This window comes from Aptenodytes patagonicus, chromosome 3 (genome assembly GCF_965638725.1).
Source record: "Aptenodytes patagonicus chromosome 3, bAptPat1.pri.cur, whole genome shotgun sequence".
Taxonomy (NCBI): Eukaryota; Metazoa; Chordata; class Aves; order Sphenisciformes; family Spheniscidae; genus Aptenodytes; species Aptenodytes patagonicus.
The window spans coordinates 291684-313407 of NC_134951.1; the positions used below are offsets into that span (position 1 = coordinate 291684).

The 21724-nt window shown below is 64.4% G+C and overlaps 2 protein-coding genes and 2 non-coding genes across 5 annotated transcripts; 2 read left to right on the plus strand and 2 right to left on the minus strand.

Annotated features, from left to right (window-relative positions):
* Positions 1-66: 66 nt before the first annotated feature.
* SNX17 (sorting nexin 17) lies at positions 67-8994 on the minus strand. Of its 2 annotated transcripts, none has more exons than XM_076332418.1 (15): positions 8863-8994; positions 5408-5482; positions 4844-4961; positions 4390-4454; positions 4098-4208; positions 3590-3680; positions 3302-3389; positions 2847-2916; positions 2637-2729; positions 2273-2350; positions 1788-1910; positions 1584-1661; positions 1322-1396; positions 917-958; positions 67-826 (listed from the first exon to the last, which is right to left on the minus strand). In XM_076332418.1, the coding sequence occupies exons 1-15, from the start codon at positions 8920-8922 to the stop codon at positions 707-709; spliced, it is 1287 nt and encodes a 428-aa protein (XP_076188533.1). In that variant the 5' UTR covers positions 8923-8994; the 3' UTR covers positions 67-706. The 2 variants fall into 2 exon arrangements, with proteins under 2 accessions (XP_076188533.1, XP_076188532.1); XM_076332417.1 differs by having other exon boundaries at positions 2273-2476.
* Positions 8995-9520: 526 nt separating this feature from the next.
* Positions 9521-16682, plus strand: EIF2B4 (eukaryotic translation initiation factor 2B subunit delta). Its single transcript, XM_076332419.1, has 13 exons — positions 9521-9663; positions 9897-9940; positions 10031-10169; positions 10641-10850; positions 11061-11143; positions 11350-11441; positions 11846-11960; positions 12308-12384; positions 12602-12704; positions 13750-13877; positions 15770-15950; positions 16050-16230; positions 16440-16682. The coding sequence occupies exons 1-13, from the start codon at positions 9543-9545 to the stop codon at positions 16637-16639; spliced, it is 1674 nt and encodes a 557-aa protein (XP_076188534.1). The 5' UTR covers positions 9521-9542; the 3' UTR covers positions 16640-16682.
* A 1417-nt stretch (positions 16683-18099) lies between these two features.
* Positions 18100-18263, plus strand: LOC143159132 (U1 spliceosomal RNA). The gene has a single exon (XR_012995123.1). It is a non-coding gene; the product is annotated as a U1 spliceosomal RNA (small nuclear RNA).
* A 743-nt stretch (positions 18264-19006) lies between these two features.
* On the minus strand, positions 19007-19170 carry LOC143159143 (U1 spliceosomal RNA). The gene has a single exon (XR_012995134.1). It is a non-coding gene; the product is annotated as a U1 spliceosomal RNA (small nuclear RNA).
* Positions 19171-21724: the final 2554 nt, after the last annotated feature.

Sequence of the window (21724 nt, forward strand, 5' to 3'; positions counted from 1 at the left end):
GCATGAGGCTGGCAAGGTGTGCGGGGAGGGGAGGGACAGTGGCTACCCCCCCAACAGACAGCCCAGTACCAATCAGGATCCATTTTAATCATCATTGCAGTGTGTAAACATCGGTTACTGTCCATTAATGCTCTGGTCGGTCTGAGCAGCAGTAGATACGTGGTTACAAGCCTAGATTACGCTGGAGTCTATGAGCGGGTTAGAGAGGGGGCTCTGCGCAGAGCCCCCTGGAGACAGTTTACTGCAGTCTGTCTCTGAGCAGAAACCTAAACACTAATTTGGCATTATGGAGCCTTATGAGGGCCGCTCGATGCCGCCAAGCCACTGCCCCAGCCACCCAGGGCAGCTGCCCTCCTGCACAGCTGGGTGCTCGGGCCAGGCCCTCCTGGCTGGGGAAGGGGCAGCTCTGCCCCCTGCACTGGGCCAGGCTCCGCGACACTGCTCCAGGGCTCAGCCTGGGCACGCTGCTCAGGTTGGGCTGGTGCTGCCCTGGGAACAAGCCCTCTCCCAGCTGGAGCCAGCAGCAGGAGGAGTTTAGCTGCCCCCACCCCAAAGGCAACGGTGGGCTGGGGGTGAGCTCCCCAGCCCGGGGGAGCAGGGGAAGGTGGATGTAGCAGGTGAGAGGCACGTTGATTGCAACCTGTCTGCAGGTTGTACATTCCTCAGCGAAGGCCCTCAGGCCAGTGCTGTCCTAGGAAGGGGGGCACTACAGATCTTCATCACCAATGCCCTCAAAGGCGTAATTGCCATGGAAGTCATTAGCGCCCACATCATTAGCAGAGCTGGAGTGGCTGATCCCTCGCAGGCTGACAGAGGTGAGCTTGCTCTGTGGAGAGAGGAGATGTTAGGGAGGACGCCCACTTCCCCCCCACTCAGTCTGAGGGTGACAGCGCCAGTGCGCCCACACACAACTCACCGAGAGTTTGGCCATTGGCTCCCGGGAGGCATCAGGTGAGTCCTGCGGGGACAGCACCGTCAGGCAGCAGTGAGGCAGTGGGACACACCGCCCACCCTTCCCACCACCTGCCATCTCACTGCCCTCGGCTACCACTCACCCTCCCAGGATGAGTCCAGGCCACCATTCCTTCCCTCCCCCAGGGAGTCCCCAGGGGTCCAGGACCCCTTTTCTCTTCCCAGGGCTATGGGAATGGGGCACCGCAGCCCTCAGGCTTGTCCTCAGGGCTTGTCCCAGCCCTCCCCACCGCCAGCCCTGCCAAGGGGACAGTGGCACCTCTGGGGGTGGTGGGCTCTGGTACCCGACACACAGCAAAGCCCATGGTCGTGTTTGTCTCCCCTACCAGGGCCGCAGGGTCCTACTCACCAGCAGCGGGGGCGATTTCACAGCTTGCTGGCTATCCGAGCGCCGCAGGGCCCCGTTCACCCGCCGGCGAAACATCTGCAGGGGAGGAGCTCAGCTCAGCGGCAGGGTCCCCACGGGCAGCTCCAGAGATTAAGATGGCCCCTGGGGATCCTTCAGCTGGCCCCATCCTGAGGAGAGCAAGCAGGCCCCAGCCTAGACCCTGGGGAGTCACAAGGGCAGGATGGGATCCCACCCCAGAGACACATCCAGCCCCAACCCTCACCTTGCGGATGCTGCCTCCAGACTTTTTCACCATCAGCTCGTCCACCATGGACTGCAGGCAGATGCTCAGCATGATGGCCTGCAAGGGAGAGGTGTCACGAGGCTCCACGCACCCCACGGCCTTCCCAACACACCATGCCGAGCCCATACTGCCGCCTCGCTCCCGTCCTTGTCCACCGCTGGCCTGCTACACAGGCAGCCCTACCTGTGGACTGGTGATGGTGACCCACTGCAGCCGGTCCTTGCTCATTAGATACTCGAAAGCCAACTCCAGCTTCACCTCAGACTTCCCTGGGCTGCTCCCTGAGGGACCATTGCTCATCGGCACCTGCAAGGCCACATGCTGAGGCTGGGAGCCTCTGGAGGGAAAGCGGCCACCTTCCCAGGCCCCTGGGCTGACAGAGGGCAGCCCCCAGCCCGGTGCTGGACACCCTGCCCAGCTCCCATTGGCCTTCCACCACTGTCAGGTCCCCTCACAGCAGTGGCCCCCTCAAATGTCCTCACACCAATGACTCCCTCAGCCCCAAAGCACAACTCAGACCCTCCCCAGACCAGCTGGGCTGGAAGCAGGCAACACAGCCAGCACTTTTCCCAGGGAGAGCTGCCAGAGCAGCCCAGCACAGCCAGGTCCCACCAGACCCCACAGAGCCCTCCCTGTTCCCCAGGGCCCCACAGGCAAGTGGCACTCACCGAGGATGTGACCCGCCAGCACCGCATGCGCGTGACCTTGAAGCTGCCTTCCTTGATCTGCTCGCTCGGCAGCCGCACCTGGAAGTTGAGCTCGTTGTTGCCAGCACTGACAATGACGTGGCATCCCTTCTCAGGGAAGTCAGTGATGCAGGGGTCGAACTTGAGATAGCCGTAGTACTTCAGGGTCTGTGCCAGGCGGATGAACTGCGGGCAGAGCCAGGAAAGCTCAGCACAGATGGCTACCCTCCCAACTGCACCTCCCGGGCCAGGAACAGGCAACAAACTCAGCACCACGCATTCACACGGGAGCGGTGCTAGTCCAGTGCTGGGGCTGCTCCAGCCACAGCATCATGCCTTCCCCTACCTCCTTCTTGGAGACTTTTTCCTGCAGGGACTTCAGCTGCCGGTGCTGTTCCTTGTTGACAAGGATCCATCCATGCTCGATGTCCGACACCGTCTACCAAGAAGCAGAGGCTGGTGAGCAGCTGGGCCCAGAGCCACCTGAGATCCCGCACAGCCGTAGCTGAGGGGTGCGGTGCCCCTCCTCACCCAGCTGGGCCGCACCAACCCTCACCTGTGCATACAGCAAGTTCAACCCCACACGATGCTCCATTACATCATCGTCATAGGAGGAGTCCCAGTAGCTAGAAGGGAATCACATGGGTCAACCTATTCCCCAGCTACTAACAGCAATGGGGAGAAAAACACCCCCCATGCTGGGACAAGGTGCCGGGCTCGCTCTCTGGCCAGCTCCCCCAGTAACCATCAGTTGCCATGCCCCACTCCCCCTCTCAAGCAGCTGCCAGAGGCGGGAAGGGCCGTGTCTGGAAAAGCGGAAACAGGGGCCAAGCCCAGCAGGGCAGCCCAGCCCCGGGTGTCATGACTGGGGACACCCAGGTGTGTTCCTGGGAGCCAAAGCACCCCATGGGTGGCAACGGCAGGAGGGGAGGGTTCCCTCTGCAGAGCAGGGAGCCCCGGACACCACCCCACTGCTCCAGCAGTCGCTGCCCCTCCAGCTCTGCCGCTCACCTCTTGCGCAGGATGATCCTGAACTCGGGGTTGTGCAGGCTGGTGACAGACACATACGGCAGCTCAAACTCCTGCAGCTTCCGCACGACTGCAGGGAAACAGCAGCTCACCAGCGGCTCAGGGCAGCAGGAGCCCACCGGACCCCTGCCAGCCAGGGTGCCCTGGGGGAGCCTGCTGGATCCCCCCCACCCAGGGCAGGGCCATCTGGTCCAAGCATACAGCTCTCGCTCCGGGGCAGGGCAGACGTCCCACCACAGCCCTCGTGGGGCTCCAGCATGCTCTACTCACAGGAGAAAGCTCCATCCTTGGTCTCTCTCACTAGGAAGAGGCTGAAGTAGCCGACCAGGTCATCTGGCAGATCCAGTTTGGAGGCCACAGCCTGGGAGCGAGAGCAGGAGGTCACCACTTCCTGCAGAGATGCAGCACTTCTACGTCCTTACCCCGCGGCAGGATCCAGCCTGTATGCATTCTGGGGCCTCTCAACAGCAGGAAGGCTGCTGCGCTGGGGGCCACAGCAGGGGGGGCAAGTGGACAAGTGGGGCCCAGGAGATCATCGCTACCATAAAACAGCTGGGGGCTTCCCAACATCAGTCTGGTCCCGGAGAGGGGCACGAGCACATCAGCACACCCCTTCCAGCTCCACTGCTCTTCAGCCCCCCAAGACAACCCTGCTTTGGGGTAGGGATGGGGCAGGGAGGGCCAGGGGGCTGCCAGGCTGAGGGAACTCCTGTATGTGTGGGAAACCACAGAACTCAGCAGGAGGAGCTGGTCCTGCCCAGCACAAGAGCTTTGGCACCTCAAGAACATCCTCTGTCTGGTCCGAGGTAAGGATGGTGACCTTGACCTTCTGGCCATTAGAGAGCAGCACTTCCAGCACCACCTCCTCTGTGGGTATCTGCTGCGTCTCCTGGAGAGAGAAACAGGATTGGCACCCTGGCCCCTCCCCGCTGCCAACCACCCTCACGCCGCTCAGACTGCCCTGCAGTCTGAGGGCCCCGGCACGCACCGCCTGGCCCTGGCGGTCGGCACTCACCCCCACACAGGCTGCCCCAGCAGCCCACCACATCCAGCGGCTCCTGCCCCCTCACCTGCTGGGCCTTGCGCAGGAAGCTGTTGAAGGTCTCACTGCCTCCCAGCGTCGGGTCCTGCCGCACTGGGGGTGCAAGACAAGCAAGGAGTCAGGCGTTACGTGGGAAGGGGCAGGGACCCACACCAATGCCCGTCCACTCTGCAGCCCCTCAGAGTTTGCACCCAGACTAAGCGTGCACTGCGTGTAGGGTGTGCACATGGGCAGCCATGGACTCCCCGCAGGTGGAGGCACCAGCAGGTCTCCACCTCTGCCAGCGCAGGGAAGAGAAAGGGGCTGGGACGGAGGAGCTGACATCCAGTGGACAAGGCCAGCTAATATCAGAGCAGTATCAAGATGGGCCACAGCAAACAGAGCAGTGTCGGAAGGAAGATGTGGGCAGTGCCCCGGTGCCCTGAACAACCAAGTAGGGCACAGCTGGCCCTAAGCCACAGCACGGGGCAGACCCAGCTTACCAGCCTGCATGTATTTCTCCAGCTGTTCCCGTCGTTGCTCTACCTCTGCCGGGGTGAGTGTGAAGATCTTCTTTGGGGGAAAGGCTGGGACCACATTAGCGCCATACTCCTTCCTTAACTGGGAAGAGAGCAGAGTGCTGCGAGAGCCTCCAGGGAGATGGTGGCTGTTCTGACCTCCCACCCCAGCTGATTTCCAGGGCCCTGGCAAGGGGAGCGGAGAGCTCGCCAGTGTTCCTCATCCAAATGGGCAGCCAGCAGTTTGCAAGAACCCAGCCGGGACATCACAGAGCAGGAGAGGAGGCCTGCACCCGATGCCAAGGAACAGAAAACGACACCCTGGCCGGCCCCGCAGGCAGCACTGGGCAGCACACACCTGCCGCAGCCAGCACAGTGCCTGACACTGCAGCTCTCCAGCAGCACGCGGTGCCTTCCTGCAGCACCCAACGGCAGCCCACAGGGCCCAGCACCCTGTCTGCCAGGAGTGCAGTGGGCACTGTAGCGCTGCCCCGCGGGAGGGGGGCCGGTCAGCAGCAGCTCCCACCGCCACTGGGGATGGCTTCCTACCTGCTCGTGCAGCCCCAGGAGCTGGCTGTAACGCACTCGGCAGTGCAACACCCCGTTCACATGGATGTTGTAGGCCTGCAGGGAGAGACACCAATCAGATCCCAGCACCTGCTGGATGGAGGGGCCCTGGGGCCTGCCAAGCTCAGGGCACACGGGCCACCCCAGGGAGAAGCCCCTGCAGGGCCCAGCCCCACTGCAGCCCAGGAAGAGGCGAGGCTCCTGAGGACCCTGACAAGGGGCAGATGGGGCACCCCCAGCCCTCCCCTCCTGTCAGCAGAACTCAGCCCCTGCCCTGGGAAGCACCGGGACCCACCGGCACCCTCGCATGCCCCCTGCCAGGCTGGACACTGCTGCAGGAGCTGGGTTTGCCTTGCAGGCACTGGCCCCAGCCCAGAGGCATCGATCCCGGCAGCATGCTGCCCGCCGCCTGGACCCCCTCCAGGCGCTGCCCTGGAGCACACAGCTCTGCAGTGCTTTCCTTGCAGGGCCGGGGCCCTCTCCAGCTCTCAGGGGCAGCACCCCCAGCAGCCTGGAGAGGGGCAGGGCCCATGCACCCTGAGGCTGCCCATGGAGGCCAATGCATGCAACAAGCAGCCCCAGGCAGGCATAACCACAGCCCCCAGCACAGCCAGGACCAGGAGGGGCTGCTGTCAGCAGTCAAGGGCTATGCATTAGCAAGTGAGGATGGATCAAACACCCAGGACTCACACAGGTAAGTACAATAACAGCACTGAAAGGTTTCTGGGTGCTGCTCCTCTGAAGGCGCATCAACGTCGGTGCAGACCTCCAGCCCAGTGGATATGGTCAAAACTGCTCAGGAAGTTTTGCACAAGCGCATCCAGGGGACGTGTCCGATGGACACCAGGAAGGAGTAACCCTGCAGCTGCCCAGCCACAGGGAGAGTACAGAGCCACACTGCAGCCCCGTGGACATGGGTGTCCCCAAGTCAGCGGGCAAGGACATCCCTCCCCACTCCCCGCAGCAAGGAGAGGAGGCAGCCAGCGGCTGCTCTCCCTCCATTCTGCAGGCCCCATGACACATTCGGAGGACCGAGTACAGTGATGTGGTGGCCAGCACAGCGACCCAGGCTGCGCTCAGGCCAGCGGAGTGGGAGCCTGGCATCCAGCCATGGAGAGCTGCATGGCCAGGATGTCCCCACTGCCAAAGCCCCGTGGCCTGGGCTCACTCCACCGCCTCCTGGGGTGCATGGCCACGGCCAGCCCTAGCCACACGGAAGGGGATTCCTTCCTCGTGTGCTGCCTGCCTGCCCTGGGGCCACCACAACATACCCCAGAACTACTGGGGCACTGGTTGCTTGAAAGTGTAAGGGTTGCTGCAGAGAGCCCAGCAGGACATGCCCCCACCCCATGCCCCCTGGGCCAGGGGAGAGGCTGGAACCGCTCTGGGACAGTTCTACCCCAGCAGGCACCAACCCAGCTGGGGCTCACCTGCTCCACAGCTCAGGGGGAGCCCTACAGAGACAGGGAGGCGACTGCTGCTGCAGGGGATCCCACTGTTATGGAAATTACGCATGCTAGTGCTAAGTTTTGACTAACTTTTTCTACAACACCACAGAGCTGGTCCCTAGCTGCTGCCCCCGGTGTCCCCTCTGCCCTGCAGCCCCATCCTGGCTCAGCTCCCCGCTGACACCACAGGCAAAGCATGGCTACGGCTGCACAGCACACAGGGCCCAACAACTCCACACCCCAACTCCCAGGCACCTTGTCACAGGCAGCATCCTCCCAGGGGACAGTGCTCTCCCCTCTGTGCTGGAGCAGGTCCTGCCATCCCCAGAATGGTGTTTGGGAGGGCGGGAGGACCGCACCGTGGGGGCTGGAGACATGCCTCCAGCTGGCAATCGCAGCCCAGGCAAGTACATCCCGTGGCTGTTTTGCTCCCTGGAAGCCCCAAGTGTCCTCCTGCCCCTGAAAGCTGGGGCTGCCTGGGGTCAGCAGAGGCACCTGTCCAGGCCACGCTGGCCCTGTACATGCTGGATCTCACACTGGCTTCTCACACCATCTTCCAATCCAAAGGCAACAGCCCTGTTGCTCAGGGTCCCTGCGGACGGCCCAGGAGACCACAAAAGATGCTGGGTGGCCCAGGCAGCACTCACACTTGCCCAGTGTCAGCGCATGGGCCCACGCTGGCAAGGCTCTCCACAGGGTCACCAGCTCCTGCCCACACCCAGGGCTGCAAACGAGCTCTCCTCTGACACTGGGGATGAGGTATTCCCCCACCCAAGGAGCCAACACAGCACCTGAGGGCAAAGTGCAGGGGTAAGCACAGGGCCGAACACACCTTGGGCACTTGCTCCTCCAGCCCTTGTGCGACCGCAGCTGCCTGTGGATCACCAGGTCCCTTCACAGTCCTTCCCACAGCTCACGACTGCCATCCGTGTCCCTGACACACCACCTTGTGCTTCTGAGAGGACCAGGGAGATCCCTCAGAGAGGGATCTCAGCAAAGGGGGCAGGCGAGGAGTCCCCATGGCAGCAGGCACGGAGAAGCAGGCTGCCCGGAGCATGGAGCTTCCTGCAGGGCCAGAGCCGAAGGGGCCGTGGAGCCCAGAGCAGCCTGCCCTTGCCCCGAGCTGGGAGCAGAGGGGAGTGCAGGCCTGGACCCAGCCCCTGCGGCTGCAACACCACCTCCACGCAGCGAGACCCTGATCTGCAGGCAGCGCTGCCACTGCCGGTCCCGCTGGGGAAGGAGCTCTCGGCACCCGGGGAGCCGTCGGGCCACCGCCCCGCAGCAGCGTCCCTCTGGGTGCTCTGGGGACTCGCCCCTGGAGGAGCTGCCAAGCCGGAGGGCGTACACGGTGCTTCGAGCAAAACAGGAAGCTAGGACGGATGGACGGGCTGGGGGGCCAGGATGAGCCGGGCCCCGGGAATGGGACGGAGCCCCTGCCCGCAGCGAGCCCCTGCTGCTGTCCTCTCCCCTGCCTGCAGCGAGTCCCTGCCTGCTGTCCTTACCCCTGCCCGCTGTCCACCCCCCACCCGCAGTGCACCGGGCCAGCCGCCCCCCGCGGCACAGGGCAAGGTCCGGGCACCCTCCAAGCAGCGCCCGCGGGGCCGCACCCCAGGGACCCCCCGAGCCCGCCGGGGGCCAGCCTGGGCCGCAGGGCCCGGCCCCGCGGCGCAGCCCTATGCCCGCCCGGCCCGGGAGCGGGACGCTGGCTGGGGATGGCGGCCGGCAGGCCGGGGGCTGCCCGCCTCGTCCGGCCCCAGTGCCGGTCCCGGCCCGCCCAGGCCGCCCGCGACCGCCGCCGGGGCTGCGGGCCCGCGCGGCCCCACCGGGCGGGCGGGGCGGGGACAGCGCCCGCCCCGGGACAACGGACTCGGACCCGGACCAGGCCCCGCTGGGCGCTGCCGCCGCGGCGCCCGCCGGAACCGGGCCGCGGGGCCGCACCGCCTCGCTCCGCACCGCGGGACAGCTCCGCTCCTCTCCGGCCCCGCTCACCACGTAGGCGGCGCCGCCGTCGCCGGTGCGGGTCTCGGTCTCGGGGATGGAGAAGTGCATGGCGGGGCCGATGCTGGGCCGTGCCAGGTCGCGCGCCCCCGCTACCTGCCGCGCGCCGCCATGTCGGGCCGGGCGCTCCCCGGCGCCGCCCCGCGGGGCCCCCGCGATGGCGCGGCCGGCGGAACCGCCCGCCGGGGCCGGCACGGCCGCCCGCCCCGCCCCGCCCCGCCCCGCCCCGCTCCGCTCCGCCCCGCCCCGCTCCGCTCCACCGCCCGCAGGCCCGGCGTCGGGGCGAACCGGCGGGGAGCCGCACGGCCCCCGGCGGCTGGGCCTGCCCGTCCCTGTGACACCCCCCCCCCCCGGGACTCCGCCGCAGCCCCGGGGCAGCCCCGTGCCCAGTGCGGGCCCCCGCTGGGGCGCCCGGCAACATCCTAGCGACACCCAGCCGTGCCGCAGTCCTGCCCCACCGCACCCGGTGCTGAGCGCGGGCCCGGAGCGGGACGGACCCCGGCCACGGGGACCCCGGGGGAGCAGGGCCCGGGGCGCTGGGCGGGCTGCCCGCCAGCTGGCGGGGAGGGCCCGGGGCTCCCGGCCGCGCTGGGAGCGGGCGGCGCGGGGAGGGACACCCCGGGAAAGGAAACGGCCCCCATCCCGTCCACGGAGTGGCGTCACCGCGCATCATGCCGAGGGCCGCTGACGTCATGACAGGTCACGCAGAGCCCGCGGGCGGCACCGCCCTCCGGCCGGCAGGGGGCACTGTGGGCCGGGCAGGCGCCATGGCGGAGCGAGCCGCACCGGGCGGTGAGTGCAGGGCCGCGCCGGGACGGGACGGGCCCTCGGTGGGCGGCGGGACCCGCCTCGCGGCACCGGCTGGGGTTCTGCTCCTGCCCCGCTGCGTGGCACCCACCCGGCCTCCCCCTACCGGCCTCTCCCCGTTCCCCGTAGCCGGTGCCGGCCGGGTCCGGCCCCGGCCCTGCTCCCGGCCCTGCTCCCGGCCCTTCTCACGCCCCTTCTCACGCTTCCCCTCGTTCCAGGTGCGGGCCCCGAAGCAGCCGCGCCGGTGCCGGCGGGAGCGCAGGTGAGCAGGGCCGGGGACCGGCGTGGGGCTGGGGGCCGGGCCGGGGACCAGCGTGGGGGACGGAGGCTGCCTGACGGTCTGTGCCCGCAGGCCCCGGAGCTCTCCCGGGAGGAGAAGCTGCAGCTGCGGAAGGAGAAGAAGCAGCAGAAGAAGAAGAAGAGGAGCGAGAAGGGGCCGGCGGCCGAGCCCCCGGAGCTGGGGACGCCCTCTGACCTAGGGCAGCCCCGGGGTGAGGCCCTCCTTCCCCCCGAGGCAGCCCCCAAGCCTGGAGGGCCCAGTGGCAGACCTCCCCAGCAACGCGAACAGGGGCAGCCCCATTTCGAGGCCCCGGTGCTCTCCCGAGCTGGGAACACCCCTCAGGCTGGAACAGCCCTGAGCCAGGAGCATTCTCCAGTTAGGGCAGGCTGTGGTGGGACCTCTGGGGTGTCCCACCTCTCTACACCTGAGTCCTGGCACCTTGCAGGGACTGAGATCTAGAGAGGCCAGTCCCCTCCCCACCTGAATACAGGGTTGGCCTGGTGGTCCCCATGTCAGCTGTGCGGAGGGCGAGGTGCTGGAGAATGTGGGGCTTAGTCCCACCTGCCCCTCCAAAGGCAGACCCTTGCACAGAGGAGGGTCTCCCTGCCACGGGCTGCCCCACTGGGCTACATCTCCTGGTGACGGAGGCTGGGCACAGACTTCTCCCTTCTGTCTCCTGCAGTAGCTGCTCACCCCACATCCCTCCCAGCCTTGGCTGATGGCCCCAATGATGGTGAGAAGCCCGCAGGGGGCAAGAGCAAAGCTGAGCTGCGAGCAGAGCGGCGGGCCAAGCAGGAGGCTGAGCGGGCCCAGAAGCAGGCCAAGAAAGCAGAGCTGAGCCAGGCAGCCACAACAGCCAAGCCTAGGCTGACACCCACCGAGCCTCAATCCGGTAAAGCTGTCGTCACCAGAGGGTGGGTGGGTGAGCAGGGAGGGAGGGGGCTGGGGCAGGCACCTGCAGGGGCTGCCCACCCGATCCTTCCATGGTGCCCTGGTGCCACTGCCCTGCCGTGCATTTCCTGAGTCTTGGGGCACCGTGGCCGGGCCGGGGGCTGCACCAGGGTGGTACTGCCTCACACTGCCCTCCCCACTATCCTCACAGTGGTAAAACGGCTGCCGGAGCATGTGCAGGTGGATGACCCTGCTGCCCAGAGGAAACTGGCCAAGAAGCTGGAGCGGCAGCAGGTAGGAAGAGGGCTGGGTAACAGGCTGCATGCTACAGAGCAGCCGTGCTGTGGTGCGTATGGTGGGGTCAGGCTGCATATGTGGTGGCACTAGGGCCTGCTCTCTGGTGTGCCACGAGTGAGTGCTGGGTGTGATTCGTGGTGCTGGAGTGAGCAGGGCTGTATGGCAGCCTTTGGTAAGCCATCATCAACACTCTTCGGCTGCAGGTACCTCTGAGGCAGGACTATGGCACCAAGGTCAACCTGTTCTCCCACTTGCACCAGTACAGCCGGAAGAAGCCACTGACACAGCAGATGAGGTATGTGGCCTCCCTAGCCCAGGCCCCTGGCAATCATTTGGCTCTGCTTCAGCTGGCCTGCCTGCAAAATGGCCCTAGTGAAGGAGTGTCCTGGTTCTGCATGTGAGATAGGCTTGATGGGGTGGAGGGGGACCCCTTCACTTGCTTTGAGGAGTGGCAGCAGGGGCAACTGGATGTCCTGCCTGTGGGGTGAGGAGAGCTGCCCTCGGGCAGTACAGGGCCACAGGAGAAAGGGCTGTGGGGTTAGCCTGACTCCTCAGGTCACAGAGCAAGTAGGGGCTGGACTGACAGCTCCCTCCTTGGGCTGTCCCTCAGATTGTTTGGCTGGGAACCTGGTAATGGGTTGGTTGTTCCTGGGCTGTAGAGGGCCAGTGCTGACAGCTCTCTCACGTTTGTCCCTGCAGCATCCCCTCCATGGTAATTCACCCGGCTGTGGTGCGCCTTGGCCTCCAGTACTCCCAGGGCATCATCAATGGCTCCAATGCCCGTTGCATCGCCCTGCTGGAAGTCTTCAAACAGGTATGCGAGCAGCTACCCCTGCCCACCAGGCAGCAAGGGCATTGCACCAGGCGCAGGCATCCCTTTCTGTTCCCTGACTACTGGGGCTGTATCTGTGCTCAGTCATCTTCAGCCTCTTCCTTTTAACCATGCCCAGGGCTGGGCACTGCTGGTATCCTGTTCTGGTGCTGACACTGCAGATTTGAGTTCATGGAGCACCGCTTTGCCCTCCCTGTGAAAGCACGTCAAGCTGTTGCGGTACACGCTTGTGCCTGGTCTGCAGCCTCCTGGGTGAGGGTGGTCGTGTGCAGTGCCTGGCCAGAAGGGGCAGGTGCCCTGAATTCATGCTCTCTTCCTTCTTGTCTCAGCTGATCCGGGATTACTCAACTCCCCCCAACGAGGAGCTGTCACGGGACCTGGTGGCCAAGCTGAAGCCACACATCAGGTGAGGGCTCCCGGTGCCAGAGCAGAGGGACTGAAGCTCCACTGAGTGTGGTCCATCGGTCACCTCTCCGGGTTGGTGTCCACCCAAATTTGGGCTGAATTTCCTGGGGCTCTGGGTTCTGCCTCCCTGCCCAACATCCCCAGCCCAGCTGCACCCTCCCTCTTCTTGTCCCTGCCCTCCAGGCTGCTCTGGAGCTAAGCCCATTTCCTCTCTGCAGCTTCCTGAACCAGTGCCGGCCCCTCTCAGCCAGCATGGGCAATGCCATTAAGTTCCTCAAGAAGGAGATTTCATGCCTACCCGACACCCTGAGAGAGGAGGAGGTGAGTGGCCTCACACAAGCAGCAGGCTCCAGCCCTCTGGCTGCAGGCACCAGGATGGAGGGACAGCCCTGGCACAGGCTAAGCAGGGAGAGGTGGTGGGATGCAGACTGGGACCAGTGCTGCAGTGAAGCTAGAAGACTTGGCCATCAGTGTCACCAGCCACGGCTTAAGCGGGGACTGCGGCCAGACCTGCTTCCCCTCTGCCAGCAGGCATAGCCCAGCAGGACCCAAAGGGGCTGGGGTGCACCACAGCAAATGCTGGGCTGTTAGTGTCACTGGGCTGGTAGGACTGGAGCTTGTCAGGAGCAGGGACGTAAAATGGGAGAAGCTGCAGCAGGCACACGTGGTCTTGGTGAACACAGCACTGCACCACAGGCCTGGCCAGCAACCAGCATTGCACCTGCATTGAGAAGTGACTCTTGAGCGGCTGGAGGACTTGCAGGCTGGTCCAGCTGGTGCTGTGCACTGCAGGAAAGCCACAAAGGCCACAGCAACTGTGCACCATGAGCTGCCCTTGCCCACCAGGACTGCCTGTGAGAGCATTGTTTGACAGCATCAGTAAAGTCACAGTGCTCAGCTACGTCCCATGCAAAAAGCTCCACAGGAGCCCATTGGCTGCGGAGCAAGGGGCAGGGTGGTGGTGTATGTCAGGAGGACCCCTGAGGCTGCGTGGCTAGTGGGCTGAGAGGAGTCAGGCTGGAGAGTCTGAGCAGTAAAATATCCATGGGATGACCAGAGAGACTGACCCAGGAGATGCGGGGGAGATAACGAGCAGAGCTGGGGAGGGCCTGATGGCAGCTCAAACGTGTGGTGAGGCACCATGGTCTGCTGAGAGGCTTGTGCTGGGACAGAAGTGGCCCTGTGTGTCCTGCAGAGCCCCTGTCCCAGGGGAAGGTACTATTCAGCAAGCAGGCTGGTTGGGAGTAGGGCAGGGCTCTCCACTTGCAAGCAGAGCTGAGTCCGCAGTCCTGCCAGGCTGCAAGGGACAACAGAGTGTCTGCGGTGTGGCAAGGCCGTGCTGTACGTGATGGCACTGTCTCCCCAGGCGAAGGAGAAGCTGCAGGATGCTATCGACAAATATCTGCGGGAGAAGATTCTTTTGGCAGCTGAAGCCATTTCACGGTCTGCCTTTGAGAAGATAAATGACAACGATGTCATCCTGGTGTATGGATGGTAAGAGGAGAGCCAGGGCAGCCAGGCCAGTGGGTGGAAAAAGGAAAGGGAGCAGTTGAGTGAACATGGGAAGCTCTTGCAAAAGCAGTTTTTCAAGGGTGGGAAAGTCAGCTTTGCCCAAGGGGGAGGGAGGGCTTGCGGCTCTGGGTCCACCTAGAAATAAAACAAGCAGGGAGGGGGCAGTCAGGGGGTGCCAGCCAGAACTTGACTGTGGTGGGGAGCTGGTAAATAAAGGCACAAGGGAGAAGTTTATGACCAGCAGGGCAGGACAGAATAGTGGATGCATGAAGGTGTCAGGACAGAGCAGAGCATGGCCCTGGCATCAGCACTTGCTAACTGGACGTGGATGTATTGTTAGTGCTTTAGAAAAAGCAGAGAGCTCATTAGGACTCTTGTCGTGTCCTGGGAGATGGGCAGGCTGATGAGCTCAAGTCATGAGGTGGTGACAGAGCACTTTCTGCCTGGCAGCTGCCAAGGGGAATGCTAAACTGTCTGCGGAGCGCAGTGGACGGTGTTGGCAGGCCTGGCTGCGAGCAGGCATTCCTGGAGGGCCCCATTGCGGAGGGCTGTGTCCTGCCAATGTCGTTTCCAATTTCTCCGAACGCTGGGACAGGCTAGATGCTGGAAGCATTGGAGCCCTTGGACTCATTAGAGGAACGAACAGGAGGGTCTGATCAAGTAGCCTTATACCAGCCTATACCGATTAATGTAGTTGTGTTAGCGCCTCAAACTCAGTTTGTGAATGCCTGAGTTTGCACTGCCTGCCATTTTGACTAACCCAGACTCCCAGACCCACCAGCCTGTAACATTATAGTGGTGGGCAATGCCTTGACTGGGCCGAGAAGTGCCTGACAGAGGCCTAAAGCCATTGCCATCAGCAAAGCCTGTACCAAAGGCTTGTCCGTGAGACTTTGCTGTTCCTGTTCAGGGCTCAGCGCTGTCTTCTGTTTGCATGTGTCCGGAGTTAAGTGTTTCAAGAAACCCAGATTCACTGCTGCTTCAATACAGGGCACTTACAGGGCAGCCGTGGCAGTTTACTGGCATTTTAAACAAACTGCAGCAAAGTCAAATGTCAGGAAGCAAAAATATGGAAGCTCGTTCTTCCTTCGAGGGACTGTGTCCCAGAAAGTAGAGGTGGGAAAAGGAGCCAGAGTCTACTGTGGCAAAAGAGTCCAGATGTGATGTGCCTCCTGGGTGATCGGCGGAGGAAGGAGCAGGGGCAGGAGGCCAGTGCGGGCCTGGAGCATTATGAGAGGGAAACTTGGAGAAGGTTTGGAGGGGGAGTCCCTCGCTGTGGTCACGGACAGGTGGAGGTCAGTGCTGCTTCCAGGGAGGGCTGAGACATCACTTTTCCCAGGGGGTGATTCTCTGTGCAGAGACAGGGAGAGGGGGCCCTGGAAGCGAGCGTAGCAGGAGGGTGTCTGGAAAGGTCAGCACTTGCAACGGTGAGGGTGGATGTCAGCTCTGCCTGGACTCATCTCCAGGCAGCACTAGCCCATCAGGGTCTCGGTGGGAGCCCAACTCCCGCCGTGGGTAAGAGAGACATTGCTCTGTTTGGGCTGGATGTGCCCAGGGACCTGCCATGGCAGCTGGCACCTGGCAGTGCCTGCTCTGCCACAGCTGCTGGCAGCCAGCCCCTGCCATCAGGTGCCTGTCAGGGCTGTCCCCTGGGCGAGCCCCCATGCTAACGCTCAGGAAACCTCCTGCCCGGCTGGCACCTGATGAGTCCCGCACTGGAACCAGCGCCAAGGAAAATCTCCTGGCACTGGGCTGCGTTTCTGGGCAATGCTGGCAGCGTGCAGTGTCAGCACGGGGTGGCTGGGGCAGCCGCGTGGGCGAGGTGAGAGCCTGGCCTGGCGGGACGGGGCAGCCTCCTAACTGGTGTCCATCAGCTCTTCCCTTGTGAACCGCACACTGTGCGATGCCCACGTGAAGAAGGGCCGGGCCTTCCGTGTGATTGTGGTGGACAGCCGGCCGCGGCTAGAAGGCCGGGAGACGCTGCGTCGGCTGGTGCGTAAGGGCATTCACTGCACCTATGTGATGATCAACGCCATTTCTTACGTGCTGCCTGAGGTGAGGAGCAGAGCGGGGCTGTGCCAAGGGCGGTGGTGGGCATGGGGGAGGCTGCAGCATGATAAAATGTGCTAACAGATCCCTGCGCTTCCCTAACAGGTGTCCAAAGTGCTGCTGGGAGCCCATGCACTCCTGGCCAATGGCTCTGTCATGTCCCGGGTGGGTACGTCCCAGATAGCGCTGGTCTCCAAGGCCTACAACGTGCCTGTCCTGGTGTGCTGCGAGACCTACAAGTTCTGCGAGCGAGTGCAGACGGACTCTTTTGTCTCCAATGAGCTGGGTAAAGCTTCTGTCCCCTTCCTCTCACCTGGGACCTGCTCCCTCTTCCCGCTGCTGGCCAGGACGGACTGATCTGCCCTGCCATTCCCCTTCCTGGCTGAGGGGCCACCACTCTCAGGAAGGGTGGCCATTGGGCCTGGCAGGCAGCAGGGCAGGATGGACAGGTGCTGTCCCTCTCCCTGATCCTGCTGGCTGCTCCTCTCTCCGCAGATGACCCCGATGACCTGATCGTGCTCCGGAAGGGCCAGGCCCAGCTGGGTGGCTGGGCAGAGAACAAGTCCTTGCGCCTCCTCAACCTGGTCTATGACGTGACACCGCCTGACCTGGTGGATCTGGTCATCACGGACTTGGGCATGATCCCCTGCACCTCGGTGCCTGTCGTCCTGCGTGTCAAGAATGTGGATCAGTAGTAGGGGCAGCTGCACGGACACTAATAAACCAGGCGCCACGATACACCTTGTCTGCCTTCTGTGGTATGGCAGGAGCCCTGGCGCCCCGTGTCACCACAGGCTCAGCTCTGTGCTTTCCTTGGGCATGCTAGCACTTCTGCCCGGCCCCTCTTCTCCCACTCCAGGCTGCAGCAGGGAAGGACCTTCCCTGTCCCTGGGCGGCTCCTCCGGGGCCTGGGGGAAATGGTGATGCTATGATGACAGCCCCTGGCTCACGCCTCCTCTGGCTGTGGTTCTGGCAGCCAGTTGAGCTGGGCTTGTGCAAGAGAGCCCAGCACCTCTGACCCTGCAGCACCCTTGGCGTGCCAGGGCTGCTCCTGGCATGAGCTGCTCCTGCAAGATGGGGCTGGTGCAGGGTCCAGCCTGAGCAGAGGCTGGGGGCTCTGGCACGGGGAAGGGGGTGTCCTCCCTTGTTCTGCAGCGTTCCCATCCCTTTCTGCTGTGGTAAAATTGGTGGTCATCTCGGCTCCCGGCAGCGATTGCTGAGGGCTGTCTGTGCTTCCCCCCTGGAGCCTGCCACTGCCAGTGCCCTCCATGTTCATAGCTCCAGGGGGGAACAGGGAAGAGATGGCAGGGTGCCTGTTATTCTGGCCTCTGCCCAGAAAGGGGTGTCTTTATACACTGGTCTCGCCTGTCATTGCTGCCGTGTGCAGCGCTGAGGCCGGCAGGGGGGAGCCCTGGCCCTGGCCTGGAGCAGGGTGAGGAAGGCTAGGCAATAACAGGGTTCGAGGGCTGGCGCTGAGCCACGGATGGAGGCAGAGCAGGTCCCTGTCTCTCCTATGACTAGCTGTGTTGCCAGTTGCTGCCCCCCCGGGTGTGTTAGGAGACACGGGCGGGGCCGGGGGAGCAGGCTCCCTCCCTGCCGTGTGCTCCTGGCACCAGCCCTGTGTCAGCTTGGGCAAGGGGAGTCCCGAGCCAATGCCTTCCTACGGGGACAGTGCCGGGGGCAGACGGTGCCCCACCGTGTGGGGCTCTCGGCCCCGGGCGGGATGATATGGCCCATGGGGAACCGAGGCCCCTGCTGCTCCATAGCCAGGGCACCGGGGATACCCCGGGGCAGCGGGGCTGGGGCCGAAGCTCACCCAGCGTGGCTCCCCCAACCCGCTGGGGGGTGCCAGGGGCGGGGCCACGTGGACCGCGCCGCTGCCGGCAGAGCCGCTGCGGGCCGACAGGGGCGGGGCCTTACGGGGGGAGGCGTGGCCATGCAGATCAGCCACCGCGCGGGGCCTGCCGGGAGCCCCACGCGCCAAGCCGCGGCCGGCCGCGGGCGTGCGCGGTCGCTGCGTGGGCGCTGCGCGTGGCGGAGGCGTGGGGCGCGTGAGGCGGCGCGTGGTGGCTGTGGTGTTGTGTGTCGTCGGGGCGTGTCCGTGTGGTGAGCGTGCGTGGTGCGCGCGGTGGTGCGGCGGGGGCGGTGTGGGGGCATACTTACCTGGCAGGGGAGACACCATGATCAGGCAGGTGGTTTTCCCAGGGCGAGGCTCATCCCCTGCACTCCGGGTGTGCTGACCCCTGCGATTTCCCCAAATGCGGGAAACTCGACTGCATAATTTGTGGTAGTGGGGGACTGCGTTCGCGCTCTCCCCTGGCCCGGGCGGTGCAAGGACAGAGCTGACCCTGGGGGTGGCTGTTGGGGGGTGGTGGCGGGCGAGGCCGGAGGTGGTGGCTGTTGCGGGGGGACGAAGCAGTGGCAGCGGGGTGGGTGGCGGTCGTTCGTCCCGGGACGAGCAGAGCCGGGGCCCGGGTGGGCGCGGGGTGACTCTCGCGGCGCAGGGCTCCGGTCCCCGCGGTGGGAAGGTTAAGAGCCGGGAGGAACGGCAGGGCCTGTCACGCCCCGGCCTCGGTCGCCCGCGATCTCGCCGTCGGGGGGAGCGGGAGCGAGGCGGGGAGCGGAGGACGGCCGAGGCGCAGCGGTGCCCGGAGGAGCCGGGCGGGTTCCATGTTTTTCCAGGCGAGGATCGGAACTAAGCGGTAGTGGGGAGAAAAAAGGAAGTCCCCTCCCTGCCTGGGGACATCTCGCCTGGCTCCTGACGCGACGGCTCCCGCGCTCGGGGGCCGCCTCCTACACCCGGCACCCTGCGGCCCTGCCCGCCCCGAGGACCCACCGCGGGGCCTACCCCTGCACGAGCAGCGGAGCCCGGACCTCCCCGCAACGGGTCCGCACCGGCCCCGCCGGTAACGGGACCCCCAACAGCCGAGTGCCGATACGACCCGCGCCGCCTCCTCCCCATCAACCACCAGCTCTGGCCTCGCCACGGCCCCGCCCACCCCCAAGGGCCCCCGCCCCGCTCAGCTCAGCTCAGCTCAGCTCTGTCCTTGCACCGCCCGGGCCAGGGGAGAGCGCGAACGCAGTCCCCCACTACCACAAATTATGCAGTCGAGTTTCCCGCATTTGGGGAAATCGCAGGGGTCAGCACACCCGGAGTGCAGGGGATGAGCCTCGCCCTGGGAAAACCACCTGCCTGATCATGGTGTCTCCCCTGCCAGGTAAGTATGCCCCCACACCGCCCCCGCCGCACCACCGCGCGCACCACGCACGCTCACCACACGGACACGCCCCGACGACACACAACACCACAGCCACCGCGCGCCGCCTCACGCGCCCCACGCCTCCGCCACGCGCAGCGCCCACGCGGCGACCGCGCACGCCCGCGGCCGGCCGCGGCTTGGCGCGTGGGGCTCCAGGCAGGCCCCGCGCGGTGGCTGATCTGCATGGCCACGCCTCCCCCCGTACGGCCCCGCCCCTGTCGGCCCGGAGCGGCGCCGGCGGGGCGGGGCGCGGCGCTGCACGGGGGCGCGGGGCGGGGGAGGGGGCTCCGCTCAGTTTCCAGCGCCGGGATCGGTACATAACGGGCAGCGCATTGACCGACGTCCTCTGCCCGGAACGTCTTCGCTCCCGCTGCGCCGCTGCCGGGGGCTGCTGCCCCGCGCCCCCCCGCGAGCAGCCGGCACGCACCGAGAGCCGCTCCGCTCTGCCGGCACCGCCGCTCTGCGGGCACCGGGGCTCGTCTCACCGCGGCCGGGAGGCCGGCACGGCGTCACCGCAGCACCCGCCCCCGTCCCGCGGCAGCGGCCTCGGCGGCAGCTGGGACGAGCCGCTCTGGAAGTCCCGGCGACGGGTCTGATGGCGATGAGTCCCGGTGGCAGGAGCCCCGGAGCCGGCGGGAAGGTGCCCTCCCGGCCCCCTCTGCGTGCCGAGAAGGGCTCGGGGAGGCGCGGGGGGGTGGGGGGGCTGTCCTGGCCACAGGGACCGCGAAACAGTCGGGTTTACAATCTTCGGTGTAAAGAGAAAAAAGGGCAGCAGAGCGGCTCCCCGGGGTTTCGGGAGAGCAAACCTCAAGCTGCTCGGGGAGCCCCTGCGCAGCGTCCCGGGGGAACCTGCCTGCGAGGGCTCAGGAGCCCGTGGGAGCGGGGCGGTTTTTAGGAGCCACCTTTAAAAGCCCGGGAGCCGGCAGTCCCAGGGTGTCCCAAGTCACACGGGGCGGGAGACCAGCCGGGCCGACCAGGGACCTCCTCGTGGAGCTCGGGGGGAAGAAGACACGGCACCGTCTCTGGAGGCGAGGTCAGGCTTCACAGGAGGATCACGGGGCCGTGTGGTTCGCACGTGTGGGGAAAAAACATGAAAGGCCAAAGCTCAGCTGGAGGTGACGCTGGCCAGTGCCGCGTCAGACAAGAAAGGCTTTTTTAAGCCCCTTAACAGCAAGAGGAGGCCTAAGGAAAACGTTGGACCGACACTTGTTGAAGATGGACACCTAGCAAACAGGGGTGAAGAAAAGGCAGACGTGTTCAGTGCGGTTTTTGCCTCAGTCTTTAATAAGGCTGATAGGCCTTGGGCTGCCCGGTCCCCTGAGCTGGGGGACCACGGCTGCGGGAACAGTGGCTTTCCATTTGCGGACACTGCAGTTGTCAGGGACCGGCTGTATCGGCTGAATGTCCACAAGTCCATGGGGCCTGATGGGGTTCATCCCAGAGCACTGAAGGAGCTGGCGGATGTCATGGCAAGTCCCCTCTCGATCATCTGCCAAAGGTCTTGGGAGCCTGGGGAGGTCCCCGCTGACTGGAAGCTGGCCAACGTTATCCCAGTTGACAAGAAGGGCGTGAGGGAAGATCCGGGAAACTACAGGCCGGTGAGACTAACCTCAGCACCTGGAAAAATTACAGAGAAGAGCATACTGGGTGCTATTGAAAGGCATTTGAAGGACAATGCCATCATCAGGCACAGTCAACGTGGGTTCACAAAGGGAAAGGCCTGTCTAACTACTTTGATACCCTTCTATGATAAGGTCACCCGCCCAGTGGATGAAGGGAAGGCGGCAGATGTGGCTTTTCTGGATTTCAGTAAGGCTTTTGGTCCTGTCCCTCACAGCATCCTTCTGGACAAGTTGTCCAACTGTGGGATGAGCAGGTTCACGGAGCGCCGGGTGAAGAACTGGCTGGAGGGCAGGGCTCAAAGGGCTGCACTGAATGGGGCTACATCTGGCTGGAGACTGGTCACCAGCGGTGTTCCTCCGGGCTCAATCCTAGGGCCAGTGCTGTTCAATATATTTATCAACGATCTGGATGCAAGAGCTGAAGGCACCGTTAGCAAGTTTGCTGACGATACCAAGCTGGGGGGTACTGTTGACTCTCTCGAGGGACAGGAGGCCTCGCAGAGGGATCTACGTAGCCTGGGGCATTGGGCAATCATCAACGGCATGACATGTAACAAGAACAAATGCCAGATTCCGCACCTGGGACAGAGTAACACCAAGCACAAGTCTAAACTGGGAGAGGAGTGTCTGGAGAGCAGCCCTACAGAAAGGGATCTGGGGGTGCTGGTCAGCAGCAGGGTCAATAGGAGCCAGCAGTGTGCCCTGGCAGCCCAGAGGGCAAACCGCATCCTGGGGGGCATCAAACACAGCATAACCAGCCAGTCAAGAGAGGGGATTGTCCCGCTGTATTCAGTGTTGGTGCAGCCTCACGTGAAGTACTGTGTGCAGTTCTGGGCCCTCACCATTTGAGAAGGATGTGAAGGGTGTCCAGAGGAGGCCAACAAAGCTGGTGACGGGG